Source organism: Lynx rufus, unplaced genomic scaffold (assembly GCF_022079265.1).
Source record: "Lynx rufus isolate CCGP_SWC_20201006 ecotype Redwood Valley unplaced genomic scaffold, mLynRuf1.p SCAF_9, whole genome shotgun sequence".
In the NCBI taxonomy this organism is placed as follows: domain Eukaryota; kingdom Metazoa; phylum Chordata; class Mammalia; order Carnivora; family Felidae; genus Lynx; species Lynx rufus.
The window spans coordinates 43259787-43284378 of record NW_025814897.1 but is presented as its reverse complement, the minus strand read 5'-3'; the positions used below and the strand labels follow the sequence as shown (position 1 = coordinate 43284378).

Here is a 24592-nt window from a genome sequence, read left to right as displayed (position 1 = left end):
ACTACACTCATCTAGTCTCATTTTTGGGGGATGACAGGAAAGTACTACAGGTTCAGGGATGTTCCCATCTTCCAGGCTTCATAGTCCTCTTATTTCAATTAAGAAAGTCTTAAAGATAATTTAACAATTCAATCATTTGGACAGTATACCTGCTTTGTCAAGAAGAAATGGAAATCAAATTATTTTGACACAATTTCTAATTAACAAACACATTTAAGGGTGGAAGTTTTATTTCACTTTAATGGACATTAAAAGTGGTCTACTAAATTGAAAAACTAAGAAAAGTCATTAATTAGCATTTAATTAAAATATGCTCTTTAGAGAAACTGTTCTTGAAAGAATTCTTCACAACTGAGAACTACGTAAAAACTTAAAAACCAAAAATAACAAGGCAACTGGGTGGCTCAGTCAGTTAAGCGTCTGACTTTGGCTCAGGACATGATCTCAGGGTTCCTGAGTTGGAGCCCCTCGTTGGGCTCTGTGCTGACAACTCGGAGCCTGGAGCCTGCTTCAGATTCTGCGTCTCCCTCTCTCTACCCCTCCCCCACTCGCACTCTGTATCTCTTTCAAAAATAAACATTAAAAAAAATTAAAGAAAAATAACTATGCAAAAGAAAAACACAGCAAGCTCAGTACTTTAGAGATAATACCACCTATATAGAGCCCCAGGCATCTACACCTACATTAAAAAAGGCAAATCATGCAACAACTCCATAAGTTGTAAAATACCTAAGCAGTAAGGAAACAGGTTAAAAAAAAAAAAATTCAACTTCCTATCTACCCAACAATGAAAATAAATGAAGGGAAACCCTATTAACAAAACCTAGAAACAGACTAAGCTTGCATTTCAGAACTGACGCCATAGAACTATGATAAAGGCAAAGAATAAAAATACCAAATATAAATGCCAGATCAAAATAACTTGCTATGAAATGAACCAAACTCTGTTTATGTTGACAACTTAAAAATACATGGCTGTTAAAAAGAAAGTTAGAGTACATACCCAAATGCCCTAAACGGATACCAGCACTCCTTAATGAGCTTTTAAAAATTTACTGTGGGTGTACGCATGTATGCCTTTTTGGGTTGTGGAATGGCTGACTTCTTTTTTAAAAAGCAATGGGTGAGAGCAATAACCCAAAGTCATCTTAAAATATTTGCAAGAACTCTTTAAGATTCTCTTCACCCTTAGATGGTTAAAGAATTGTCTAAAAAACCAAATTATAAGAATTAAAATCTCCAGGAAAAAACAAAACAAAACTCTAGGATAAAATTATAATAAAACTGATCATTAGTCTTTGCCAGTATACGGGTACAACAAGAAATTACATAGCTGACCTATATAAACATTTCTCTATGGTAAGAGGATTTCAACTTATATTTACAATGGTTTATAAATTACTGCCTAAAATGATCACAAAACAAACTAGGATAGGTTTTAAGAACTACCCTTTCAAGTGTTCCACTAAATAAAAGACGGTCAAAATCAATGTTCTACTTTAAGTAATAGCATTGTACCAAGACTGATTCTTAGTTTTGTACAAGTTCTATGGTCACGTAAGATTTTAATATAAAGGGAAGCTTAATATAGGGTATAAAGACTTATATAAATACTTTTTTTGCAATTCTTCTATAAATCTAAAATTATTTTCAAGAAGTTAAAAAAAATAAAAGCTCAACTCTTAGTAACTTACTATCTCTATACTAGCAAATGTGCTAAGTAAGAAAAATAGTACTATCTCCCATGTTGAGTTTAACTGTTAGTTACCAAGTGCATAATAAAGTTAGTTTTGACTGCTTTGCTACAGTAATTTTTTGAATGCTGAGAAAGATAAAGTATATTTCCAGAGAAACAAATAAACTCAATAAAATTTTCTGACAGATAAAGTAAAACATATTCTACTTAATTATAACTGTGTCCCTTTATGTATGAGTCTAAGATAAAAATATCATTTAGATTTTTATTTGGGTAACAAATCAGATGTTCATACGAATAAGAAAGGAAATAGAGTGGTCACTAATGTAACCAGACTATATAAGCTACCTCTCTCTCTCTCTCTCTCTCACACACACACACACACACAGTGTCAGTACTCTGTAACTAACTCTTGGGTGACTAATCCACTTGCTTTGAATAATAGCTCAATTGAATGTAACATTAAGATATCGTTTAGGGAAAAATAGCCTCAAGAAGAAAACATTAACAAAGGTATATTAATCATTATCTCAAGTCAAATCAAGTATCAACCTTTCCCTTTAATAAATAAGATTTCATGTCTTCAAATAAACCCAAGTTCCTAAATTATGAAAGATAATTTAAAAAAATTTAAATACAACCCCAAGTTGTATATGCTCTATTTTTGTCCCAACTGTACTGCCAAAAATGTCTGGCCATGGTATTTCATTAATACCATGTGTCATGAAAGTCTGGTTGCCAGATTTTTCGTCTTTATTTGTAACAGTGCTAAATCATTCAGTAATTACATAACCACCTTCAGTAGTTATTTGCTAAGGGTAGTGGAGTAAGATATCCTAACCCTCTATTAACCTATACTTCAAAAACGGTACTTTTGTAAATTTTTCTTTGTAAGAACAAAAGAAAAACACTCAAGGGGATTGGGAAATAATCATTTTAATCTACATAAGCATAATTCACACCCAAAATGCTTAAACTGTGCCAAAGTTCTGGCCTTCATAACATTTCTTAATTTTAGTTTTCTTGGTGAACTCTGCACTGCCTCAAAAAGTAAATTATCCTTTAATGGGTTCAATTGGCATAAACAATCTAAGTCTGTGATACCTGTATCTAATGAAGTATAATATATAATCAACATCGTATCACCTAGAATTGTCAAGCTGTTTATGAAAGCCTAAAAAAACTCCAAAAGAATTAAGCTACTTTAGTTAACATGTAATAGGTATTTCTCATAAAGCAAAGCTTAAATATTTAGTTTGTTGATACTCTAATGTATTTCCATAAGCCTTTACGTCTACAGTTTTATAGACACAGTTTTCCATCAGAGGTGGAAAATTATAGATATATTTCTCTTTACATGTAACTAATTAAAGATTTTAAGAGGGTGTAGGCTACAAATCAAGTACAATTTAGTCATAACACCATACAAAGACCTTATAAAAAAATCAGAAAAGAGATGGTTAACATTATTGCTTGGTCTTAACAGCAAATTTTAACCAAATTGATACCTCTCTACTCTTATTTATAATGTTTCTGATACATTTATATCATAGCACTTGGCAAGTAATAAAGGTACTGATATGATGTTGTAATTAGTTGCAAACAAATTCCAATTTGTGAATCAATGTATATATGTCCTCTTTAACTAGTAAAACTACACTACCTCAGAATTAATCCTTCTAAAGCAAGTAACCTTCCCGAGAAGGCAATGCAGAGCTTCATGTCTTCCTTAAAGATTTTCAAGTATTATAGGAACACAAACTCATGGAAAAAACTAATTAAAAATCGGATATTCCATCTTGGCTTTACTAATTATGGGATAATAGGAACAGATGTGAACCAAACAAATGTTCCTTTACACTTGTCTGCTAAACATAATATCATACCAAGAAATACTGAAACTGCTGTTTTCTAGCTTTTCAAGTACAGGACACAACTACAGTTCTATCAAGTGAGGAGAAACGAATAATCAACCTTAGGTAACTCAAAGAGATGGGAGGCACAAAATGATAACCTGACTTTGGCTTTTAGAACCTACCGTTGACCCTGAAATGCCAGACTCAACAACAATGACGACAACGACAGCAACAACAAAGATTACAGCAGCAAGCCAACATTTTACCACATACTAAGAATTCTGAAATAGGCAATCATTTTTTCCCCCGTCAACTCATTCTGTTGAATCTTCTTTTTGTTCTTCCTGCTTTTTGGTTGCAGGCAGTTCAAGGCTTGCCCACTGCATAGGCTCAGCTTTTCTCATGGTGATCTCAATCTTTGTTGCGGTCATAGTTACATAACTTCGTGTTACATCAATCACCTGTGACAGAGCAGAGACAGCTATGGTAAGCCTGGATGTTTTGTTTTGTTTTTAATTTATTTTTTTAAATTTACATCCAAGTTAGTTAGCATATAGTGCAACAATGATTTCAGGAGTAGATTCCTTAGTGCCCCTTACCCATTTAGCCCATCCCCCCCTCCCCCGCAACCCCTCCAGTAACTGTTTGTTCTCCCGTATTTAAGACTCTCTCATGTTTTGTCCCCTTCCTTGCTTTTATATTATTTTTGCTTCCCTTCCCTTATGTTCATCTGTTTTGTATCTTAAAGTCCTCATATGAGTGAAGTCATGATATTTGTCTTTCTCTAATTTCGCTTAGCATAATACCTTTTAGTTCCATACTCGTAGCTGCAAAGGGCAAGATTTCATTCCTTTTGATTGCCCAGTAATACTCCATTGTATATATATGTACATATACCATATCTTCTTTACCGGATGTGTTCTTTTTAAGTCTTAGAGGAAAGCAGTGGTCCTGTCTATGTTAACAATCAAAACTCCAAGCTTCTAAGGGCATTTATATACTTAGATTTAAACTTTTTAGTAAGAATGAATGGTAAGTTATACACCTACTTTACACCAACGATTTCCAAAGTACTGCCTTTTTACTGCACCAATGGGTATTTTAAAGTATTAAAAAAAAAAATCTGGATTCATTAATACTTACACCCCATAATTTCACATTTTGATGAAATTCTTTCTCTCCTTCAAATACAATATGCACATTTAACTGAAAAATAATAAAGTTAAATAACTGATCAAATCCAAGTTGAAGGAATAGGATTTAAAGCAATGATTATAAAAGTAACATACTGATATAAATCACTTAAAAAATTTTTTTTAATGTTTATTTATTATTGAAGATAGAGACAGAGCATGAACATGGAAGGGGCAGAGAGAGGGGGAAGACACAGAATCTGAAGCAGGCTCCAGGCTCTGAGCTGTTAGCATGGAGCCTGACATGGGGATCAAACTCACAAACCGCAAGATCATGACCTGAGCCGAAGTTGGATGCTTAACTGACTGAGCCACCCAGGTGCCCCTTGATATAAATCAGTTAAAGTATTTAAGAAACTGCCAATATTGTTATTTTTTTCTTTAATTTGAGGAAACCATTCACAGAAAAGAAAAATTAACTTAAAGTTTCATATTAAAAACTAGGTACTATATTATTTGATAAATCTTGAAGTACTACAGTACTTTCAGAATGTTTCAGAATTACGCAGAAATTTTCATTTAAAATAGTTTCTGACAGTAATTTCAAACTATTTCTTCAAATGGAAAAGATTTAAAAAGTTTTAAAATCAACAATATATATAATGGATTTGATAATACATGAAAATAAAGAGTAATATATGAGACAATTTTTACTCAAAATTATTTCGTATACTTACCAATGTACTATTTGCTACTACTTGGCTAAGTTCTGGGAGTGAATTTTTAGCATATACTGAAATGGTGACTTCACCTCCAGTCTGATGCCAGTCATGTCTACATGGAACGACTTTTTTCCCCTGTAATATAAGAAAAACCTTATGAATTTATTATGTGCCATATGACCTCTAAAAATGAGTAATCTGACCAAACAACTGAGAAAAAATAACTATGCGCAACTGAGCCCTTAGTGTTTTTAAGGGCAAGCAACTTCTTAAGTTCTCACCCAAAAGCTTAAACAATAAAATCTATCACAATACAAAGAATCTTTATAGTTTTACGGCTGGAGAACATGCTTATTCTTCCCTTTTTTGTTTTCTTTTGGAACCACAGCATTAACATACATTGAAAAAGACAACTTAAGAATTCCTACTAAACTTTATCCAAGTTTAACATTTCTGAAACCCACTAAGCAGTCATAAAAACGTTATCCAAATTTGCTTAATGAAATAATCCAGACATCTTAACCTCAGGCATAAAAGCCTTCCATTTATTTTCTATAAATTGGAATCTGACTACAAATTGAAATTTCCAATTTCTACAAGTGGAACTAATTGACTACTTACAACTATCCGCTACTTGTTTCAAATATTATTTTCCTCCCATAATAACATGCAGAAAAAAGTGGGGATTTGTGAAAGTAATGTTTTGGTTATTATTATGGAAGTAACTATTACCTACCAGTAGAACACTGTGCTTTATCAATGACTATTTTAAAAAGAGACAAATTGTAATTTGTTTTATAAATGAGAGCAGCATAGCCACATAATGCAGGAAACCGTGAGACACTACTGTTGAAAAAGTAGTATTTACGTTTTGGTCCAATTATGCTAACTGAATTTAAAGTACTTATAGCACTTACATTTTGTGCCCTAAGCTACAGCTTATACCAACTTAATACTTGATAACTGTGTGTATGAAAAAATAACAAAAACATTATTTCATCAAGGGTTATATTATGAAAACTTCTACGTATAACAGAAAACATTCTATGTTTTCAAGCTAAAACTTTTAAAATTTAGGTCCTTGGGGAAAGTACAGAGAGACTTTACTTAAGTCTTTCTGCTAATAAAATATCCCTGTCAAGTTTTGTGGCAGACGAATCATTATAACCTGAAGGATATATTTACACTTCCAAAGCATATGTTATTAAAAATCAGAAGCTATAAAAAAAAAAAAATCAGAAACTACAGAATATTCAAATGGAGAATGAATAAATCCCTAAAACATTCTGAAAATTTACAATTTTTTTGTATGTTAAAGGACACATATAATGAAAAGGCTGATTGTGTTAGTGGGGTTAGTGCCAATACAACATATAAAACTAATTTAATACATTATAAAATACATTACAGCAGCCAACACATACTTACTGAGCAATAAATTGCTTGCTTATAATTTAATGGGATTTAGACACTTAATTTGCACAACCTAAATCTTTTAATAAAGCTATCTAGGGAAGTAGGAACTAATGCTTTTTTTGTTGTTGTGATAAATTACCTTGTAGCAAGCAGAGGCATTCAAGACAATTCCAACAAGTTTGCCATCCTCCTCATTGGCCACTAGATGGAGTGTTTTTGCATTATAAATAGCTGAATGAAATTTAAAGTGGCCAAAAGGGAATCAGAAGTCTAAGTGATCAGTAACTCAAATGAACTCAAAAGTGATTTTTGAAAAGCAAAAAGTGGGAGCAGGCTATGGAATTACAGAAACACATTCTTCAATTTTGGCAGGCTTTAAAATTTCACAAAAACTGGCACGCTTGTGTCATTGTACATAATGGCTACTTTGATCAAAGGGCGGTGCTCTGGGCACTTGACTCAGATTAACTTTAATTTTCAGGAATATGAAATCTTTACTGTATGAGACAGAAAAACTTTCTTTTACATCTGAAGACAGAATAATTTTTAACCTTTTTAAAATGACTCAGATGAATACACCCCAATGTGTTATTTTGAAAAGGCTACTTACAGCATCCTTCTTAGTCCACACGTGTTTCCCTGTTGTACAGCCCTCCTGGGCTAAGAATGTATTGAAATCTGAAGTTTTTCTTCTACAACAGCTCCAGTATTTCATCCTTTAAATTACCATAGAAAAACTTCAGAAATAAAATCTTACAGCTACTTAAGTCTAGAAGTAGTACAGCGACAGTGTGAATTTAAAAGATAAGTAAATGTGCAAGTTTAGTATTCTAACAAAGTGTTTAAGGTACTAAACAGTTAAAACTATCAGAAGACTAATCATTTTAAAACCAGAATGCCATTTATTGTAGCAATTTTGGAGCTCCTGACTAAAGATGCTTAAAACCACCAGAAAATTCCAAACCTGCTTTTCACTAATTGTTCACATTCCAGTTTCCTCATGGAGCTACCAAAAAGTGGTATAACCAAAGACTTTAAATCCCATTTGAATAAACCAGGAAGGTGAAAATATGCAAACAAACTAAAAACTAACATTTACACAACCTGTGATGGTCAGTCCTAAAGTAGGTGATACCCACTGTTATTTACTTGAGACTAGAAAGATAAAAATTACAGTAAAGCTTTGGGTTTGAGTCTTGCAGAATACGGAAAAAGAGTGGAAGACTTTAACACAGTACTGCATGTCTATAAACTTCAGCATAATACAGAAGGGGAGCTAGATCTCAATTGAGGGCTATGGAAAGTGTGAGGTTTCTTGGATGCCACAATGCCGGTGTCTTTGTGGCACAGAGCCAAAATTCTCAGAGTCCTGTAGTGCACAGAACAGTTCTTCAAACTAAACACTATTCAGCCCAAATAGAGTATCCCACTGAAAAGTAAGGAAATAAGGAATAACATGATGTTTGGATCACAATGGCCACTTACTGTAATATTGTTTCAGTTTTCTTATGTGTAAAAAGACAAAATCCACATTCTAGGTGACTCTAAAGATGTTGACAATGTAAATAAAAAACCTGATAATGCTGCACGGCAAATAATGCTTACAGGCATATTAACTTTTCTAACCTCTACCATAAAGTTTTAATTAGTCATGTATTAAGTTACCCTTCATGAAAAATAGGTACTCCAGAATGATATACACAGACTTCATCTAGACTCTGCAGACCTTGATATGTCTAAAAGAGAAAAAAGAAGAAGAAATTAGCTTCGTATCTCAACGTTATGTTTCATCAACATTTGTAGTACTGGTGACCTCTAAGAACTATGAAAATGCTCAAGAAATAACAATTACCTAGAACATTCATAAATTCACCCCAGGCCATTCCAATAAGGAATGGAAAATAATTCCTTTTTGGCTATTGTATTATATTTGGCTATTGTATTGTAAGTTTTAGTTCCCTGTGAAAAAGGCAAATAAAAAGTAGGCAATGGGATACATTAAGATGCTCTCAGACTTTCAGGTATGAGGTCACATTCAAGCATATTCAGGTATTTAAGTTTATAGAACAATACTGAAACCAAGGAATTAGTATTCCCAACAGAAATATAGTTAAGGCATGATTTATGTGTATAGGAAACTCTGTGTGGACATTACGACTTAATAAGCAATTCTGGAAGGTCTAGGAGTTTTGCTGATTTCTTATCCCTAGGAAGGGTAAAATGAGCTGCAGACCTATAAATATATCCAGGGTTTGTCTGGAAGATCCGGGCCCCACTGCTGCTGTAGGTGAAGGCCCTACAGATGAATTCACAAAAAGTTATGTTAATAAAACACAGATGCAGCCAGTAGTATATTTTCTACGTTGGTATTTATAGCAACTACCTACAAGTACAGAAAATAAAATTCTGTATATTTACTTTTTGTAAATCCAAAGTACTGGGTTGACAAAATGCACATCTCCTAAAGATATTCCATAAGCACATAAAACAGTATGTTAGATTCTGAACTTAACCACTATTGCCCCTTCATTTCCTCCCCGCTACTCCCAACTCCTACTCTTCTTCCCACCTTATTTCATGGCACCATATCCATTCAGTCTCCCAAAGCAGCAAAAAAAAAAAAAAAAAAAAAACCTCTCCTTCCATCCATGTTTTCTATCACAAAATCCTATCAATTTAGCTTGAAAATACCTATCAGTTTAATTTGCTAACCTTCCTCATGATCACTACCAGATCTTAGACAATGAGACTACACTAACAGGTTCTAATTCATTTACTAATTAAAACATGAATCACTCTCTTATCTGCAGTCATCTACCTCATACCTTGCACAGTTATCAGTTCCAGGTGGTTTGTACATTTAAATGTGCCTCTACATATGAGGAAATATTCACGGCTTTAAAGTAAGTAGATTTCTTAAAAACAACGCAAAAAGTGCTAGTCAAAAATAATGGACAAATTGCATTTCATTAAAATTAAAAAGATTTTTTATCAAAAGCCATTATTAAGATCATGAAAATGTATAGTGTCCCTCTCCAACAAAGTACTTCTGAATGAAAAATAAAAAAGAATTCCTAACATCAGTAAGACGAAGCCAACTAACAGAAAGAAAAATAGGTGTAAGATTTCAGACATTTCACAAAAGAGGATATCCAAGTGACCAATTAACAAAAAGGAACTCAACATCATTATCGGGAAAGTGCAAATTAAAATCACAATGGGAACACTACACACTAACCAGAATGGCTAAAATACAAGACTGATATTACAAAGCGTTCCTAAGATGCAGAACAAATGCAATCAGCTTCATATACTGCGGCAGGTGTGGAAATACAACTATCTTGGAAAACTATGAGGAAATATCTGTCAAAACTGAACATATACATACCCTATGATCAGGGAATTCCTTTTCTAGTCATATACCTAATAGAAATGTACACACGTGTTCCAAAGTCAGGCACAAAAATGTTCATAGTAGCATTAGTCAAAAAATGTAAAGGACAAAAGAAAGGGTAAGCTGAATGGCACATTCACACGACAGCGTATTTTAAAACAATGAAAATGAACAAACCACAGCTATATGCCAACAAAGAGAAGTCTAACATACATTTCATGAAGCAAAGGAAGACAGGCACAAGAGCACCTCATCTGTAATTCTATTCACATTAGGCTCAAAAATAGGCAAAACTATACTGATAGAAAAATGTGGTTACTTTTGGGAGAAAATAATAGCTGGGAAAAGATATACTGAGGGGCTCGGTTTTGTGAAAATCCCTCAAGCTATGAACTTACTTACTTTTTAATGTTATTTTTTCAGTGAAAAAGATCGAAAGTTTCTTTAATGGCCTCTGTAACCTACAGTAAGATCTCACTTGTGGGCATGGTAAAACTGTAAATGCCCTTAAAGTTCTGGCCTCTCTGTCTCTCTTTTAACCTCAACACACCAACAAATTTTGTACCATGATTATTAACTGTTTATTGTTTCCTGAAACTGCTATCACCTCTGCTTGAGACACACTTTCCCTTTTGTCCATTTACAGGACTGGCACTCATTCTTCAAAATTCAACTGAGATGTTTTCTCTCTCATCTTACTGCAGTTATCCTACCACTTCCACTGTCTCTCCCCCACCCCAGTACTCACTCTTTTTTATCTACTACTTCTACCCTACATGTATGTCAATACATTTCCATTTCCATCCCTAAATAAGCAAGGTGATCTCCAACTTAACATGAGGGAAAATTACAAACCTGCTCCCCTAATCATGTTTTCTCCTTCTTGGTTAATGGGGTCACCAGTCACCTAGCTGCTGGAGCTCGAGGTCCCCCTCACTTAAAGTTCATTAGCAATTCGTGCTAATACTTTGAAATAGTATTCATTCTGCGTGATTTGTCATGAGCCAGGCAGGCACTGTTCTAAGCATTCAAGATACAGCAAAGAACAACAACAAAATTCTTTTCTCATAAACCTTACATGAAAGGAGAAGGGAAGGGAAAGTCAGCTGGGATAGACCTACAGAAGTAAAATACATATGCAAAAAAAACAGCATGTTATAAGGTCATTAGTGCCCTGGAGACAAAAGGGCAGTGAGAGTGGAGATGCTGGAGGGCACATTAATTTTACATAGAGGGGTGGGGAAAATTCTCACTGGGATGTTTGAGTACATCCCACATTTAACTACTTCTAAAAAATACTCTCCACTCCCACTGCCTGGTCTTCTATAAATGCATCCTAGCTGGTTTTCCTTCTGCCAATTCCCCTATTACGCCAATATATTTGCCACGTATCAGCCAAAGAGATCTTTTTAAAATTCCTCCTTAAAATAGACAATGGCTTCCCAGTATGCTTAAAAAGAAAAGAAGAAAAAAGCCCAAACCCATCATTATGCCCTAAAAAAACTGCCATAATCTTGCCTACCTCGCTTACTCCTACCTTTCACACCACTGACCTTTCTCATAATTCCTTGAATAGCCAAGCTTTAAAAGCTCTACATATACTGCTCCCATATCAATTTCAAGGTTTATATAACTCACCTGCTACATTATTTAGATTTCTGATTTAGTGTCACTTCCAAAAGGATTTTCCTAATAGCCTTATTTAATACCTTTACTTGCCTTGTCCACTGTATTTTCTTCATATCTATCTAAATTCGTATTTAATTACCTACATGTTACCCTCTCCCTAAATTACAGTATAACCTCCACAACAGGAGAAATTTTTGCTTCACTTAATACTGTATTTCTAGCCCCTAAAACAATGTCTGGCACACATTTACTGTGCTCAGTAAATGCTGACTGCATCAGAATGACTTATTCCCATGAGTCTATCAGATATGGTGTTTGTCAGAGACAGAGTCTCTTATCCGTGTTCACAGCCCTAGCCCAAGCACACTGACCAACACATAACAGGCACCCAAAAGTTTGTTCAATCAGTAAACTGCACTCTCTTCTTTGAAAATTAAAATTTTTCTTTCATGACCCAACACAAATTTTACAATATATACCTTTGAACACCCTCCATTTTTACATGAGGTCCCAATCTTAATTTCATCACTGTCCTCTTCTAAAACAAAGAAAAGAAAATCAAATTAGAAACATTAAGATAGATACTTTGGCGTTATTCTTAAGTAACCTCTTTCATAAAATAAGTATTTGAAAAAATAATCTAAATTTAAAAAACACTTATTTTAAGACAATTTTAAGTTATTTTCTAGGTGACCTTTCAGGTAATTATATTTAAAAAACTAAGAAGAAATCAACTATTGTGATTACGTTTTGCCTATGTCACCAAATAATACATGACACGCTTCTATCCTATACCGCAATACAACATCCAACATCTTGACCTTGTGAAAGGGAAATCATGAAAAAGGTACTACTTTCCCCCGTGGTATGGAGTGTAGGTCAGAAAAAATTGAATATATTTTATATCATGCCCAATGAAACATGTACAATTATAAAATAAATTTAACTGTTAAAAAAGTGATGAATCATGGAAGAAACAAATTTTTAATTAAATTTTTCATTTTAATACAGACATTATGGAATAAACCAATTCATTCTGAGGTATTACTGGTATTTAGAAAGCAAAATAAATTCTTTACCACAATATGTTACCTTTTCTTTCATATTTATATTCAGTGAACTACACTGTCTCTTTTATCTTCTAGATAACTGGTTAACTGTACAGAAAAAAAAATTATAAAATAAAATCTTACCTTTTTTATTTTCTTCATTCCCTGATGACAGTTTAAGTTTATCAAGTGCTTGTTTTAGGGAGGCAGATATTTTTAATTCCAAGTTTGTCATTGGTTCATCTGGGCTGGAGAATTTTTAAACTTTATTACCATTAGTGATGTACCAAAACATTATTTTTTGTTTTTTTTTTACTAAAAATAAATACACTAAGAGCCTATTTATAAAAAGAAGCCAAATGCCTCATGAATCAGGGTTTTCACATTAAATACTATTTTACAAATAATTGCCATAGTGTACCTGTACTTCTAAATTTTAAAAGGAAAGTTGATATTAAAATATTAAGTCTCAAATAATCATGCTATTGCCAACACAGTAAATTATTAATCAGTATCCATAATGGGAAGGAAATAAAGACTAGGATTCCAAGTTTGCCAAGAAGGGATCATGAAGTACTTTTATATTCCACACCTAAGCAAAATGTTGGGCATAAGCCTAACAGGTAATAAATATGTACTAAGTGAATCCATATTCCTACCAGTGGAGATAATTCACTTAGTGTGGACACTGGTATATACATCTATATGTTCATATACAATTCTATCACAAGACAATTCTAGTAGGATTAAAAATCAATACAGTGCCCCTTCATAACGATTAAGTGTTGTATGTACAGTTTAAGGCCATTCAATAAGTATTAAGAATATTTACAAAAACAACAAAAATAGAAATGCTAGGTTATGCCTTCCACATCCTTATTGAAAACAACTATTATAAGTAAGATGTAGAAGTATTACCAAAGTATGTAAAATCCTGTATTCTCATAATTTCTACAATATCACCAAATGAATTTAGGACAAAATACTTAATTTCTCTTAAGTAAATTAGTAGTCCATTATTTAAAGAAAATATTAACTCATACTGTCAATTACAGCAGACACTACTGTGATACTTAAGAATGAGTCATGCCAAAATTGTGTTTTTCTCATAATTTTTTTAACTGGCAAATCAGTCAGCCAGGCATTTGATAAACTCTCTCATGATTATGAATAAGGTGAAGATGGAATAATAATAATTCTAAGTAGTTTGGTTAAATGAATAATTGTCACAAAGTCTCTCAGTCTTCTTATCTTGGTCCAGTATTATTCAATATGCTATAAATTTCTAAATAAATTTACCTAAATTAAATGTAAGATCAGGAAAAAAAAATTATGAAAAACATTAAATCCATGGTGTGAATAAAAATATCAACTGGAGCCATATTTGAGGCCACAGAATCATCTGTTTTTTGAGTCTCATATTTTGGTTCTAAAACAACACTCAAGTGCAACATTAAGAAGGCCTGCTGTAACAGCGTTAGCCAACACACTTGTATGAGCGTGTACAACAGAGTTTTAGCTGATGAGGTGACTACGAAGGACTTGTGTAATCTACTGCAAAATGAGCAAGAGGTATTTTAAAAGTAGTTTAACAGATCTGCATCTAAATCAAATAAATAAAAAGTTTGTAAGTAATAACATTATCAGTTTTCAGGCATCTGAAAATAGGAGTGACTAGGCTTGCTCTAAGCGACAAAGCATGGACAAATTAAAGAGACAGGATTTGGCTCAATATTAAGAAAGAATACACACTTAGTAACAAAATGGAATGCTTTACAATAATAAAAGTAAATTCCTCTTCACTAGAATTATTTGAAAGGAAACTAAATATCCTTCTGTGAAGAATGTCCTAGATGCTCTTCAAGAAAACAGCACAAGAATGGATAGGAAGGCCTCTAGGTTCTTTTTCAACCCAAACCGATTCCCAGACAACAATTTCTTTATACTACAATTTGTTCTTTATACTTTTATGTATCTTTTATACTACAAATTGTTCTTTATACAACAATTTCTCCATACTACAGTGAAAAAGCCATGTTAAGTCACAAGAAAGATGTGTAGCTCTTCTGCTCTGGACAAAATTATGACGACACAGTGAACACATATGCGATGGAAATTTACTGTGTACATGTCCTCAAGGTAAAGGGCAAAAAAAATGAAAAGTATACTTAAGGGAACATCAAAGTGATCTACACAAGAGCTATAAATGATATTATATAAAATCATAAAATACCAGGATCAAATGCTATTATTTAATTGTGACAAAAATTACAACTGTATAAAGTTTACCTTGGCCTTTTTATTGCTTCTACTGGTTTAGGGGCTTGAATGATGTGCTCCTGAAACTTAGGCTTCAATTCAGAAAGTTCTTTCTTCTCAGTAGTCTTGACTTCAGGTTTGACTGGCTCAGGTGGTTTCTCACTATTATGCCTACCTTTCGTACAGCCCTGTTAGTGACAGATGAGAGTTAGCTTATCATGGGTTTCATATGCCCTGACAAATTAGTTTTCAATTCTTTATTAATAAAATCTCTTGTATGCTTTCTCCACTTTCATTACACAGACTTATTTTAAGAAACTAAAACTAGAACTCCAAATTTGCAATTATTACATCTGAATGCATTTTTTATTAACTTGTTTTATTTTTTTATTTTATTTTTTAATTGTTTTATTTTTTATTTATTTATTTTTTAATTTACATCCAAGTAAGTTAGCATAAAGTGCAACAATGATTTCAGGAGTAGATTCCTTAGTGCCCCTTATCCATTTAGCCCATCCCCCCTCTCACTACCCCTCCCGTAACCCTCAGTTTGTTCTCCATATTTAGGACTCTCTTTTGTCCCCCTCCCTGTTTTTATATTATTTTTGTTTCCCTTCCCGTATGTTCATCTGTTTCATCTCTTAAAGTCCTCATATGAGTGAAGTCATATGATTTTTGTCTTTCTCTAATTTCACTTAGCATAATACCCTCCAGTTCCATCCATGTAGTTGCAAATGGCAAGATTTCATTCTCTTTGATTGCTGAGTAATACTCCATTGTATATATATACCACATCATCTTTATCCATTCATCTGTTGATGGACATTTGGGCTCTTTCCATACTTTGGCTACTGTTGATAGTGCTGCTATAAACATGGGGGTGCATATGTCCCTTTGAAACAGCACACCTGTATCCCTTGGATAAATGCCTAGTAGTGCAATTGCTGGGTCGTAGGGTAGTTCTATTTTTAATTTTTTGAGGAACCTCCATACTGTTTTCCAGAGTGGCTGCACCAGCTTGCATTCCCACCAACAATGCGAAAGCAATCCTCTTTCTCCACATCCTCACCAACATCTATTGTTGCCTGAGTTGTTAATGTACATCTGAATGCATTTTAAAAGAAGCCTTTGAATTATGCTTCATGATTATTTATTTATAGTATATCCATAGCATAAACTTGTTTTTCTACTTACTACCCATGCGACCTTGAGCAAGTTAATCTTTTTAAACCTCAGTTTCCTCACTAGTAAAATGGAGATTATGGCACTTAAGATATTTTTTGAGAGGATTAAGTAAAACAATAGAGTATTTGTGAAATCTGGCATGTGGTAAATTGTCAACAAATGCTAGTGACCTTTTTCACATTCCATGGAGTCATACATGCATTGTAACATCCTTAAAAATCATACAGAACTTCAATGGCATGTCATTTCATTAACAGCTTTTATTTTCTTTCTTAAGGGCATACAAAATAAATGGCACATCTTGGTGCATGTTAGATTTGATAATAATATATTGTTCCTCACTAAAAATGCCTTAAATTGTTACCTACCACTTCTTTATTAACGTACTTTAAAGACCACTAACACCAAGGACAAACCTAACTTGACATGTGGGTAATTAGTATCTTGAAACTTTTACTTCTGAAACAGACGAATTCCTTATTTTAAAGGCTATCAAGGGAGGTGAGTTCCACTTTAAAAGAAAGATTCTATCTGCAAGTTAACAGACTACTTAATAGGTGTCCAAAAATCAGACTCCTCAAATGTGGAGCTTCACATTGTATGTACGTTCTCAGGAGATAATCTAGGAAAAAAGTGAATACTTACTGCAATGCTTAAAAAATCAGAAAAATCAGTTGTTCTTCTCTTACAGCAAGACCAACCCTATGAAACATGAAAAAAAAACCTTAAAATTGAATTTGCACAGAACCACAACCCACTAAAAGGGTCTACTTGCACTTATCTCCTTGAATCTCACAGTGACTGGCACATAGATTTCACAGTTGTGAAGTGTTATAAATGATTTATCTAATCAAGTGAAATGATTTTTAGTCTTTGATTTAAAAAAAAAACCCTAATTAACCAATGTTAGAGATGATTTGTGTTTTGAATGATCACAAAAGGAAACACCTTAAAATAGGGAAACAAAAACTGCTTCTGGTTTCAAGACTAGTAACTGAATTTTAGAACAGAAACACTTTATAATTTCTAAAAACATCATATATTTTAAAGGATCTGGAGAGTAAGTGAGGTGCTTTACTTTAAAAATCTGGTAAGTTAGATAGAGATGATTATCACAATTCAGCTTCTAAAGAACTCACTAGCTGTTTCCCAACAATAATCAGTCTATTTCCAGAACACCATAGATTGGTTAGCATAGCAGCCTAAGAATTGTTAGGTCTTTGAAGGTTAAATGATCTTTTCAGTGACAAGCATAAATACACAGAAATTCTAATGCCGTGTGTGATTTCTAAACAAAATACTAAGTGGCTTACCAAAAAATGGCTTTAAGCTGTCATCCGTAATTCCAAAGTAGTACAGAGAATAAGAAAATAAAAATGCAGCAGTTTCAAAACGTGGGATGTTTCAAATTATACTAAGGGCTAGGATTTGCACATACCCATTTGGGCCTCACTGCTTTTCTCAAGATAATGTATGAAGAATTTGGTAGTGATTTTTTCCACACTATGCACTTACAAGATTTTTTTTTTTTTTAAAGTTTATTTATTTGAGAGAAAGAGAGTGAGTACACATGTGCGAGCAGAGGAGGGGCAGAGGAGGAGACAGACAGACACAGAATATCCCAAGTAGCTTCTGTGCTGCAGGCTCTGAACGCATGGGCCTCGATCCCACAAACAGATCTTGACCAGAGCCAAAATCAAGGGATGGATGCTTAACTGACTGAGCCACCCAGGCACCCCCAAAATTATTTTAAAGAAAATGTTAAATATGCTATAATTCAAATTTTCCTTTATTTTGAAATTATCTTTTACTCTGAACTGAAATATAGATGAAAACCTACTATAATGCTGAAATATAGAATTTAATTACTATTGATAATACAGTCTTCAGAAAAGTCATTCTACACGAGAAAAAGCTTTATTGTCTTGCACAAAGACTTACAGCAGATATTCTGGGGAGACCAGGATACATACATGAAATAGACAAGCTGTTCCCAAATATCAATCTTGGATCTATCACAGTCCCCAGTAAAAAAAAAAATGAAGGATAAATTTAAGTATGTAAGTATAAGGTTGTTTCTTAAGAGAAATTGTCTCTTTTCTTTGTCTATGCCACTTCTAATTTAAATATTAAAATGTTCTTTCTAACTCTTATTTGCCAATAAACGGGCAACAGTAGACATTATACTGGTTTATGTATTTGTGCTGTGAAATCCAATAGTCTTTGGATTTCAGGTCTTCAAGAAATGTTTATAGAGCTCTTATGAACAGTAGGATTGAGAAGGAGAGAAACAAAATTACTTCAAAGTGAGATCATTAAGATTAATTCAACAGGGAGATTAACAGCTGGGTAGTAAAAAAAAAAAGAACAGCAAAGTTGAGAGGCTATTTCTGGAATAAGAGTTCACTTTAAAAACTGGTTTGCAGGAGCAAATGACACACATAAATGGAAATATTTTGTAGAAGCCATTGGCACAAAGATGACATTTAAGGACACAAACGAGTGAACTAAATGAGAGAAAATAGGAAGCCCAAAACAGAAGTGAAGTAGGTCTATGGTTAGGAGATAGAAAAATACAGCAGAAGAAAGAGAAAAACATACACTAAGTAACACAGAATAAACGGCAGTCCAGTAAACATAAAATACCCCCACTCCTCTGCAAAAGTATTTCCACAGAAGCACAGTTTCCATCCCCAAAGAGTTTTCAAAGAGGCCAAAAAGACATAAGAAGGAAGACTCAGGTCTCAACTTGCCCTATTCTGTTTTCCTCTCTTAGAACTAACCAGAGTGACGTAAACTTGCTACATGTTTATTTACACTCGGCTATCTAACAGTTAAATACCAAAAGTGTCCACCTACTCCCTGGAAGGTATAATTAGAAATTCAGGCGCGTGGGTGGCTCAGTCAGTCAAGCGTGGGAGTCTTGACTTAGGCTCAGGTCATGATCTCACGGTTCCTGGGCTGGAGCCACGTCTGGCTCTGCACTGGGAGTGCGGAGCCTGCTTGGGATGCTCTGCCTGCCCCTCCCCCACTTGTGTTCTCACTCTGCTCGCTCTCTCTACCCTCAAAATAAATAAGCTTCAAAAAATTCAAAAGGCATCAACAATATTTAAACACGTAAGATTGTTTATGTTCCTAAAAACAAAAGTACACCAACACCTAAAACCACGGCAGCTACACTGCAACATTTTCTTTTGAGATACACGTTATCTATGGAGATAAATGTACCATGTTAACATAAATTTTAAAAAATCAATAAACCCACCAAGAAAAACCTGATCAAACAACATTCTATTATCTAATTCTCCAGAATATCAAGAAAGTACAGGTGGAAAACAGTTGATATCTGTCTGTCCTGCAACTGGCACCCTTTACTGCTAAGAATCTTCCCTCAAATTCAGAGCTGCTCTTTATTAGACAGCAGCTGCCCAACAGACTGAGAAACTAAGATTCAGTACAACTGCTTTCACTTCCCCTCAAAATTGAAAAGTGAAGAAATGAAGGGTATAGAAAATGAGAGCTGGGATGAAAAGAACCTAATTTTATACTTGGGAAAGACTTTAAGACCACCACCTACTGTCTCTGCCTTTAGACTTGCTTAAAGCACCCCAAAATGGTCATTAAGAAAGCAAAAAGTCACAAGCTGAGCTGAGGAAAAAAGATGAGAAAATAGTTAGTATTACACCTCTAAATTTAATATACAAATATGAAGACACTGAAATATACCAAGTTCTTACCTTTAAGGCATCATGGAAGACTGGAACACCTGGGTGGTATGTGCAAGCATCTGGTCAAAAACAAAGAAAGAAAGGAAAAAAAAAATAACTTTATAATGAAGAAAAATCATTATTTTCTTCAGGTGTTAACATTTTAATCATTTTTCCAAATGCAGGTAATACTTTGCTTTTCCTTAAAAATTCACAAAATGCGGGGGCGCCTGGGTGGCGCAGTCGGTTAAGCGTCCGACTTCAGCCAGGTCACGATCTCGCAGTCCGTGAGTTCGAGCCCCGCGTCAGGCTCTGGGCTGATGGCTCAGAGCCTGGAGCCTGTTTCCGATTCTGTGTCTCCCTCTCTCTCTGCCCCTCCCCCGTTCATGCTCTGTCTCTCTCTGTCCCAAAAATAAATAAACGTTGAAAAAAAAAAATTAAAAAAAAATTCACAAAATGCTCAAGTTAGATGCATGGCACACAGTGCTTACTATAATATTGTATTAAAACAGTAACAGTTCAGGGCGCCTGGGTGGCTCAGTCGGTTAAGCATCAAACTTCAGCTCAGGTCACACACACAGTTCCCAGGTTTGAGATCCACCAGGCTCTGTGCTGACAGGCGGGAGCCCGGAGCCTGCTTCAGATTCTGTGTGTGTGTGTCTCTCTTTCTGTCCCTCTCTGGCTCATGCTCTGTCTCCCTCAGTTTCTCAAAAATAAATAAACGTTAAAAAAATTTTTTTTAAACAGTAATAGTTAAAATTCTAATTCAAGAGTATGATAGTTACAGATAAAAATAATACAGACTAGTGCAACTATAACAAACTGTATTCTATTCCTTTAATCTTTGTAGTTAAATTTGTTTAATACCAAAACTTCAAGCTCCAAGATTTTGACGGTCCTCTTCCAATTCTATTTACAAAAACGCTATCAAACTTAAGTGTGCTTATGTGCACTGATCCATAAAGACTGAAGAGATTCTCTAAAAAGATATTTTGGAAGGACAAGTTCAAAATTTTAAAAACTGAAGCAATATCTTATTGCTAATTTAACTTTCCTAGACAGGTGTCAATATCTAGATACAAACTTCATTTAAAGAAGTTTTAAGTTCTACAGTCTGTTTTCAGGGTTGTCACCGATTGTTATTCTGTATTTCCCTCCCCTCCCCATTACACCATCAATTTCTACTAACTCTTTCATGAAAATGGGCTTACTATAGATGGCAATATACTGTATTACATTAAAAAGTCAGATGATAATAATAATAAACAATTATTTCCTGACTAGACACAACCATGAGCTTAGGAAAAAACAGGTCAGCTCCACACCTGTGCAATTTTCTTATAAGGCTACTTTGCCCCACCTTTCCTTGTCTGCTTAGCTTTCAATTGCCCACAGCCTCTGATTCCTGGTGTTGCCTTAAAGTGATTAATTCCTGGTACTTACAGAAATCCTCCTACCCCTACAGTAATAGCCAATATAGTTTATTAATTAAGGGTAGTAGTGGAATTAAGGGCTGAAAAAGGAGATTCAAAGTAGAAATGAATAAGCAGAGGGATATGAAGTTAAGAACAGAAGCAAAGAGAGAACAGTATTTTCAAATACCAAACATATAGATGGAGGCATAAAATGCATACCGTATAACACGTTAAGAGGCATTAATCATAATAATGGTCAGTTTGGGCAGAATGGTAGCAGGTGTGAGTCAGGTCTTAACCATACACCTAGTAGGAACACAATTTGAAAATCACTGCTTTCAAATGTAAATAACAAGCAGATGGTCATTGGCCTGTCTAGCCTTTACCAGGTTTACCAGTTTTGCTCAAAGTTAAATTTCATGGGTAAAAACCAACATAGTAGCAGTTCAGAGTTAAGGAAATCAAAGTATTGGGTCTTGGGTCTGACCTATGCTCAAATTCTGGTTCTGCCCTTTAGCAGCCAGTTCAGTTTACATACATGGCTTAAGTAAAAAACTGTGAAGTGGTGCTTTGTACAGAGTAAGTGTTTAATATGTGAAAGACACTGTGTCTCCTTTAAACATTAAGTTAGCTTGTGTTTCAAACTAAAGCCTTGTACCAGCTTAGGCGGCTTTTTATTTTTGTCAATACAAAGGTCAAACCTCTCCCATTCTATAAAACTTTCTCCTAATCAACTCCACAGTTTGCTATTAGCTCTTATCTTCTACTTCCTATCTCCATTTTCTTAACTTTCCACTTAAATCAAGCAACTTACTTGGTCTCTAAGCCCCATTTTGCTAAAGCAGCTAAATTTTCAGCAACCTTATTGGCGCTCCCTGATGAATTTAGTACTGGTGACCACACAACGCTTGAGTGTCTACTCTGATTTTCCCACTCCCCTCCACTCCCATCTCCTTTTTAGGCATTATACCATTACACACACACACACACACACACACACACTGCTGACTTCCAAAAAATGGCTTTATCTCCCCCTTAATTTCAGGCTCGTATATAACATTCCATAAATATATTTACTTATTTGGGAACATTATAGTCGCACTCAACAAAGTATCAGTCTTTCCTCTTCATTTAATATTAAAGTAGAATATGTGTAGATACTAAGATAATTTACTTTTTATGCATGCTGCCAACAGCAACTGATTTTAAAACCTCTTTTTCCTCGATTTTGTCATCCACTGAAATCTCACAATTTTCTCTTTGAGTAACGTATTAATATCATAAAAACTCTGGGGCTCCTGGGTGACTCGGTCGGTTGAGCATCCAACTTAGGTTCAAGTCATGATCATTCATTCGTGGCTTCGAGCCCCGCATAGAGCTCTATGCTGACAGCTCGGAGCCTGGAGCCTGCTTTGGATTCTTGTCTGCGTCTCTGTCTGCCCCTTGTCCGCTCACATGCTCTCAAAAAATAAAACGTTACACATTTTTTAAAAAAAATCATGAAATTGTCATGACAGTAACATGAGTATTACACCAAGACTGAAAGACTAGATTCGACTTTATCCATAGAATCCTGCCAAGAGTCTTATTTTAAAGTATGTCACCAATTCACGTGTGCACCAAGTAAGTGCTCCAGACATCTTAGAGGTGGAAAAGAGTGTCAAAGGCCTCGATTTTAATTCCCTTCATAATGCAGGAACCATGCTGCTACCATGTTGAACCCGGCTTCTCTATTAAATAGGTCTAATAATACATACTTCACAGGGGTGTCCTGAAGATTAAATGAGATGATATAAATGACAGACCAACATCTGGGGTATAGAAAACATGCAATTACCGCTAGTTCAATTTGACAAAGTGGTGTCACTTCCCACGATAGTCAAGAAACCAACTCACTTTATCCCAATCGCCACTCAAAATTCAAATTCATGGGCTGTTCACCTAGTCCAGCCACTAACTTTCACTTTACATCCTTAACCGTACACCTAGGAACAATCACTTTATGCCAACACTTGGCATAAATAAACTCCGGAAAAATAGACTAATACGGCGAGCTGAACTAAATAAAATAACTCGCCCGCAACCCAACCCTCCCACCCATCTCTGGCACGCACACACACACACACCAACCGCTAAGCGAGCTCTGTAGCACCGGGTTAACTTTGGCTTCCCCAAAGACACGGGTGGGGGCGGGGGGATAAAGATGTTCTAAATTGCACGCGAATCCGCGAGCGAGCGGACCACCGGGAGACACGTGGGGGCCGGGAACGTGGGTCCGTGGGTCCGCGTGGCTGCAGGGAGAGGGTCGGATGCCGTTGCCGAGGGGCCCCGCGCACGGGCAGTAGGGCTAAGAGGGCGGCCCGAAGGGACCCGGACGGGGGCAGCGCGGCAACGGCTCGCGGGCGGACCCCGGGGTCGCCCTTGGGCCAAGGGCGTCCCCCCGGGTGAGGTGGACCCGGGAGGGAAGGCCGGCGGCGCGTTCCTCTTACCGTCGGAGTTGGTCTCGGGGTCGAAGCGCTGACCGCAGCCCCGGTTGTAGCACAGCAGGGCCATTTTCTTTCCCCACCGTTACCGGTCGGATTCAAACACGGACGAGGAAGAGGATGCGCTTACAACCCCACTGGCGCAACGACCAGTCTGACGGCTGGGGCGGCTGCCGGCTTCCGGAAACGGCCGGTTCCGCTTCAGGAACCTTCGCGAATTTTCCGGTCGCGCAGGCGCGCAGAGAAGATGGAGGCGGAGGGAGCGGCGGGAGGCCGGGCAACAGCCCGGACGCCGTGGGTCGGACTCCGCAGGGTGGCGGCGGGGCGGGGAGCTGTCGTCCGGATATTTGAGGAGGACAGACCCTAAAGGCAGAAAGCGATGCCACCCGAGGGGCTGACGTGCTCGCTCCAGATTTCGTCTCTGGCTGCGGCTCTGTCGTGCCGCCAAGCGGCCGCCCAGCGGGTTTGCCCCAGCACCGCAGGCTCCTTGCTTTTGGGATTAATACAATCACGGCATTGTTACGTTCGCCCCCTAGCTGCTGCAGAGTAGGGGCAGAACCCTGCAGTATTTCCGAGTCCTCTGCCTAGAACGTGGAAGCTTGGCAAACGACGAGAGGACTGGTGGACCATTCTCCCTGGGTGATTGTG

The 24592-nt window shown here is 35.8% G+C and overlaps 1 protein-coding gene across 1 annotated transcript; it reads right to left on the bottom strand.

The window, feature by feature from the left end:
* Nucleotides 1-2616: 2616 nt before the first annotated feature.
* Nucleotides 2617-24108, bottom strand: CHORDC1 (cysteine and histidine rich domain containing 1). The gene is made up of 11 exons (XM_047070803.1): nt 23951-24108; nt 20077-20126; nt 16985-17041; nt 15185-15342; nt 13040-13143; nt 12326-12384; nt 8489-8559; nt 7434-7539; nt 5423-5542; nt 4696-4758; nt 2617-4013 (listed from the first exon to the last, which is right to left on the bottom strand). Exons 1-11 carry the CDS (start codon nt 24012-24014, stop codon nt 3867-3869), a joined length of 999 nt encoding a protein of 332 aa, XP_046926759.1. The 5' UTR covers nt 24015-24108; the 3' UTR covers nt 2617-3866.
* Between the last annotated feature and the right edge of the window lie 484 nt (nt 24109-24592).

Coding starts and splice junctions, on each gene's coding strand:
- CHORDC1 (XM_047070803.1), bottom strand. CDS start 24,014: ATGGCCCTGCTGTGCTACAACCGGGGCTGCGGTCAGCGCTTCGACCCC. Junction 20,127..23,950: donor CCCCGAGACCAACTCCGACG/GTAAGAGGAACG, acceptor GTTTTTGACCAG/ATGCTTGCACATACCACCCA. Junction 13,144..15,184: donor GAAGCAATAAAAAGGCCAAG/GTAAACTTTATA, acceptor AAAATTCTCCAG/CCCAGATGAACCAATGACAA.